Source organism: Eriocheir sinensis, chromosome 36, assembly GCF_024679095.1.
Source record: "Eriocheir sinensis breed Jianghai 21 chromosome 36, ASM2467909v1, whole genome shotgun sequence".
Taxonomy (NCBI): domain Eukaryota; kingdom Metazoa; phylum Arthropoda; class Malacostraca; order Decapoda; family Varunidae; genus Eriocheir; species Eriocheir sinensis.
In genome coordinates, this window is record NC_066544.1 from 15,024,471 (window position 1) to 15,030,817 (window position 6,347).

The 6,347-nt window shown below is 41.4% G+C and overlaps 1 protein-coding gene across 1 annotated transcript; it reads left to right on the top strand.

Annotated features, from left to right (window-relative positions):
* Nucleotides 1-789: 789 nt before the first annotated feature.
* On the top strand, nucleotides 790-5,126 carry LOC127007892 (60S ribosomal protein L28-like). Its single transcript, XM_050879346.1, has 5 exons — nucleotides 790-848; nucleotides 2,778-2,875; nucleotides 3,421-3,549; nucleotides 4,367-4,480; nucleotides 4,999-5,126. The coding sequence occupies exons 2-5, from the start codon at nucleotides 2,789-2,791 to the stop codon at nucleotides 5,095-5,097; spliced, it is 429 nt and encodes a 142-aa protein (XP_050735303.1). The 5' UTR covers nucleotides 790-848; nucleotides 2,778-2,788; the 3' UTR covers nucleotides 5,098-5,126.
* The last annotated feature ends 1,221 nt before the right edge of the window (nucleotides 5,127-6,347 follow it).

Here is a 6,347-nt window from a genome sequence, read left to right on the forward strand (position 1 = left end):
GTACAGGACCATCCTGTGTGGAGGAGGCCAAGGGGATGCCCACAAAGCTCGTGGAGTGAGTAAGTCAATGGGTAAATGATCATCCATTGTGGAGGAGGCCATGACCCGGGACGCCCACAAAGCTCGTGGATTGAGCAGATAGGTCCGGCTGGAAAGTACTTGGTATGAGAAAGGTGCTTGCTAGAAGTCTCTATTGTAGTAGATCGAAGTAGTAGTAGTGGTGCTGGTGATACGAATGAGAGGTGGTAAAGCTTATAAGCTAGCGTACGTGCTGGGCAGAGGTGGGCACCGCTAATCGCTAATCCGCAACAGTCCACTAACCCTTTATTGGCCACCCATATCAAGAAGTTTCTCCACACTTTCAAGAATATTCTTGAAATTCCCAGAAATTTCATTTTTGGCGGTTTTTAAAGGTTTGCGTCAGGGGACTATAATTTTGGCATTCGGATCCGCTAACTGCAAATCCGCTCATTTTTCAAATTTTTCGCTAATGCTATTCCGCAATTTTTTTCGTTGGTCCGCTATTAACGGATTAACGATTAGCGGCTTATTGTGGAATGCCCACCTTTAGAACTGCCGAGTGAGGCGAGATGAGATTGCCGCAGTTTACCATCAAAGGTTTATTTTCTTTCAGACGTGAACTCTTTTGGCTCCCTCTTGACCACTTATATCCACCTTCATTACAGAAGAAAAGATTACCAAAGTTTTTCCATTTAATTATTTTTGCCTTTAAGCTGCTTCCTTTACGGTAAAAAGAAAAAAAGTAGTCTTGTGGATGGGTGGCGGCGGGTGTGCTGCAGCCCGCGCCACAACACCTCCATCTTCCTTTCCCGGCCACGCGTCCCCAGGTGAGCCGCACGAGGAGGGATTTCCTGCCCGTGCTCCTCTATCCCACACTCCTTCCCAATTAATATCATGCATGTGGATAAAACTGTCATGGAGGGTGAACTTATTGCCCTGAGAGTCGTGTTGCTTTTGTATTATGGCGGTGAGGGCCTTATAAACATGGGATGGTGTGCGGCCGAGCATCCAGAGTCAGATGTAAACATTCCCGCGAGGTGCACATGGCCAGGGTGTGCACATGGCCCTCAAGGTGCACATGACGGTGTGTGTGTGTATGTGTGGGGCGTGTTTATGGCCACAATGGATAGATGAAAATAAAGGTCTGAGTGGCGGGCAGAGTCAGGGTTAACAAAATAGCTTGGCGTGCGGGTGTACTTGTGGAGGGTCTGGGTCAGCCAGCCACCCGCCCAGACCACTCACGGCCTGCCACTCCTACACGTGTATTGGTAGTGGGGAAATAAATGACTATAAGGATGATCCCACCTCTTTAGGGCTTGGGTGAATATGGATCCACCAACTAGTGGTATATATATATCTAGAATTACACCCGTCACACTATGGAGTTTGACACCTGACATATATGCACTGTTCGTCTTTATGGTCATTTCCCGCAGAAAGGGTTACAATAGAAGTTGAAATGATGTTAGATCATGAGAGTAAAATAAGGGGGGATTGATGGAGGGTGAACCCTTCCTTTAGGAGGTGGTTAGGTTTGGTTACATATGTTTGCTTAATTATTTTCATGCTTAGCAATGTGCCATTTCAACATGACAGTTGGGGCAGCAACTGAACTCTGGTGGTGACTGTATGCCTTCCGCATGGTCTTGAGAGCATTAAATGTTTACTCTGGGAGCGGTGAGTAGCGGGCTTTTATATATATATATATATATATATATATATATATATATATATATATATATATATATATATATATATATATATATATATAATTTTTGTTGCCCTTGAGTCAGCTCTTGTAAAAAAAAAAAAGTAATTTTAGGATTAAGCTGATTTCGGGGAAGTTCTTGTTAATTTGCCTTATGTCTTCATGGAAAATGCTACTTGAAGAAGCGAGGAAAATTGAGTGATAGTAAAGCAGCAAGTGGAGTGTCATTCATTTGCCTGAAGATTGAAGAACCCATTACATGGGTACAATTTAGACTCTACGACGATAGGTAGGGCAGAGTGTGAAAGGGATTTGGGAGTGTTAGTGAACTCTAACCTAAAACTAAGGAAGCAATGTATTAGTGCGAGGAATAGGGCTAACAGGGTATTAGGCTTTATTAACAGGACGGTAACCAACAAAAGTGTAGAGGTCATCCTCTGACTCTATATAGTGTTAGTTAGCCTGCATTTAGATTATACTGTCCAGTTTTGGTGCCCACCCTATAGACTGGACATCAACTTGCTAGAATCAGTTCAGAGGAGGATGACCAAGATGATTCAGGGCTGAGGAACCTCCCATATCAAGATAGGCTGAAACATCTCAACTTATATTCATTCTCTAGAAATACGAAGAGTGTGGGGAGATCTAATAGAAGTATTCAAGTGGGTTAAGGGTTTCAACAAAGGCAATATAAGTAAAGTACTGAGAATTAGCCAGCAGGATAGAACACGCAGTAATGTATTTAAATTAGAAAAGTATAGATTTAAGAGGGAAATAGGCAAGCATTAATTTAGTAATAGGGTGGTGGGGGAATGGAATAGACTCAGCAATCACATGTGAGTGCTGGGACGATAGCTTGCTTTAAGAGTAGACTGGATAGCTACATGGACGAGGATGATAGGTGGTAGTGGGGGGGGATCTGGAGCTGCCCTGTGTAGGCCAGTCGGCCTCTTTCGGTCTCCTTATGTCCTTAAGAATTGTTTTTACTGTTGTGGAATGATTGTCTGTTAGTGGTATTCAGTGTTATCATATTGGTTTTCTTTTACAGAATAAGGCAAAATGTCGGCGGAACTGACCTGGCAAGTCATTCGGAACAGTCATGCACACCTGCTGAAGAAGAGGAACGTCAAGAAGCCTTTCTCGACTGTAAGTGCGAGTTAGAGAATAGAGAACTCTTCTTTTTTTTTCTTCCTTTTCTTCTTAGACCTCTGATGCTTTGTATTGCTTCTCAGGTCTTCATACTTTGATCTTCCTTCCTTTGTATTTGTTAATTATTTTTCTATCTTTGTTTTCAACCTCGTGTGGCTCACTTTTATATTGTCTAAAGTTTTTATCTTGTCACTCCCAGTACATAATTTTCAATCCCTTGCCTTCCCCCTCCTTCCTTTCTTTCCCACTCCTCTCTGGTTCTCTCCCAGGGATTTGTACTGATTTTCTAGTTCATTATTATTATTATTATTATTATTATTATTATTATTATTATTATTATTATTATTATTATTATTATTATTAATCTTTTTTGTGTTCTGAATCTTCACTTTTTATTGACTTTGTGACAGGTTAAAAAAATCATGAATCAATTTTTAATAAGACTTGCTGGGACAAACTAAAGGTAGGAAAGCTTAGTGTCACCCTTGCACAGACCTTTGAAACATAGCAAAGACTATCTTACCCTTGCTCTGACCTGCCAGGAACCCAACAACCTGAAGAACGTGAACAGCCCACGCTACAATGGACTCTGCAGGAGGAAGGTGATCGGCATTGAGCCTGCGTCTGGCGGCAAGGGAATCATCCTCTCCCACAAGACCGCCAAGTACCAGGTGAGTGTGGCTCCTGTGTGTGGCTCAGTTACACCTGCGGCCCTCCTTCACTTTGCTAATTACCTCCAGGGCAAGATGTTAGGTTCCAATTTATATTTTCATTTTAACGTTTGTTATATTAAAGTTGTATGAGATTAACTCTTTAACCAGTCCGCTGCAATTGGCACGGATTTAGCTTTCACTGGTGGCCTGGTAACATATACTCCCAGGTCTTTCTCTGCCTCTGTGGTGGATAGTGGAGCGTTTCCCATGTGGTATTAGTATGTTGGATATCCCCTCCCAAGGTGCATGACTCAAAATTTTTCTTTATTGAACTATAGCAGCCACTTTTTGACCCATTCCTGTAGCTTGGTGATGTCTTCTTGTAGGAAATCCGCAGTCAAGGGGTTAAGAGCTTTCCCTCAGAACACTGCAGCCAAGGAAATAACATGAACTACAGTTGTGGTTTCTATGACTCCATTTTTTCATTATTTTCTCATGACCATAATATGAACCTCTACAACAGCACTTTCCTTCTCCCTCTTTATCATCTTTGTTTAATGGCAGATAAGAATATTAGGTTCTCACTCCATTCTTTTGTATTAGTTTATTTTTAACTAGGTATGGTATCAGAATCAGTTTTTAATACTTGAATATTCCTTCTTCCCCTTTATCATATTTGTGTAATTGCGGACAAGAAAATTAGGTTCTTACTCATTCTTTTGTATTTTTTTCTTTTATAACTTCTCATGAAACTCAGCTACAGCATCTTCCTCTAAATCATCTTCCTCCTCCCTGTGTATCATCTTTGTTTAATGCCGTTGTTTTCCTCCCACAGAACAAGCCGGTCAAGAATGTTGTGAAGACCACCATCAAGGCCGGTCCTCGCCGCGCCCTCAACTCCATCCGCAGGTTTATCCGCCACAACAGCTACAGGAAGGATCTGAAGATGGTGAGTCACTGCTGATGGGGGTGGCATTACTTTGGTTGGGGGGGATGGGATGATGGGGTTATCCGGAAGGCTTATAATAGCTAGCCACGTATTTAATTTGTTTTTATGATGGTATGAAAAATTATCCCTTGGTCAAATATCTTATGAGTCCAATAGATATTTTGATTGCTTAGTGTGATATATTTCGTGGCACTGTATAAAAAGTGATTCAACAATTCTTTCAACACTAGAGCACAGGGCATTTACCTCAACACCAGTCAAATCTAGTTTCAGGTCATTCATCTGCTCTTAACCTTAGCACTGCATTTAAAACACATTACTAGTTTAATTTTATTCTGGATCCTATAAGAGGTTTTTATTAAGGTCTGGATATTTTTCTTAATCAAGGGGTTAAAAATCATCTTGTTTCTCATTCACCACATAGCTATATCTTTTTAACCTTCGTAAATGTAGATATGGAGGTGCACAATATGATATCCATCCATGCACAATCTAAACACCTTCATTCCCCTCTTCAGGCCGCCCTGCGCCGTGCCTCTGCCATCCTGAGGTCCCAGCGTGCCCAGCCCTTCAAGAAGGCTCGCCGCAGGACCCACAAGGCTGTGAAGAAAGAGTAAATGTTCGTAATAAAGGAATAGTACTGTCACCTTGTTCTCTGTAGCCTGGCTTGGGGTGAGGGGCAGGGGAGGGGATGATGTTTGTGAGTAGCTCCTTCTGTCTTGTATTTTAGGTATGTAAGTAGTATGAAGTGGGAGTATTATTACTTTTTTTTTTCCCATATCTCTTAGTCTGCTCGTATTGTAAAGGGATTAACATGATTTTCAAAGGGATTGATAACTGCATGGGTTTATTTTAGCATCATTGGAGGTGACGTAAAGTATTTTGGAGATGCATGAATGTGTTGGTAATGATGCAATATTGTTCAAGGAAATTACCAGCCACTAGGTTATTACTGACTGGATTATTTTTCTCAATTTTGTAGAAGTAGTCAGGCTAAAAGTTAAACGAAAGTAAATTGCAACGTGATGGTCTGAGAATGACTGAAAATTGTTTATCCGTTTAGATTTTAACCCGGTAGCAGCGACGGGCCAAATTTTTGCCATGATATAACCCCCTAAAAATAGATGATGCATAAACTGATCACAAATGCATTGATATATATTACGAAATGGTTTGCATGTGATGATTTTTTCTCATTTTTTCTCGCTTAGAGGGGCCTTTAAGAAACGTGATCCCTGCAGCTACCGGGTTAAAGGTTTTTGTACTCTATCCTTGTTGTTTTTGGATTTTTCTGTAGATGGGAAAAGGAGGCTGGCTAAAGACCAAATTTAAAGAAAAATTGCAATGTGCTGGTCAACGGAGGACTTAAAAAATTGTACGAGTCATTTCAGTTAGAGGTTTTATGATCCTCTTGTCATATTAAGTCCTTTCCAAATAAGCAATGTCACCCTTACGTTCTTATGTAATATCTGCATCATCAGTGTGACAAATGGAGGGATTCTACCACCCCTTTTTATTCCAGGGGGCAAAAGTCCTTCATAACACGGGGTGAAGTATAAGCTGTGCATGTCTCGGCCATGGGCCTTAATGTAGTGGGGGTGATTAGGGCTGGTTGCTGCCTTGTATAAACCATTGTATTCAGCTGAGGACAGGGTTGGACAGGGGAGACATGGAGACATAACAAACACCCTTAGATAGAGAGAAATAATACAAAGGTGAAAAATGGAGGAAAAAGGGGAGGGTAATGGAAGGTACAAGGGCGATCGGTAATGCAGAGAGAGAGAATTAATATATGACCACCAGGCTTTGGAAATGACAGAGGAGACCTTATCACAAACACCCTTGGAGAGAGTGGGAAGAGAGGGTA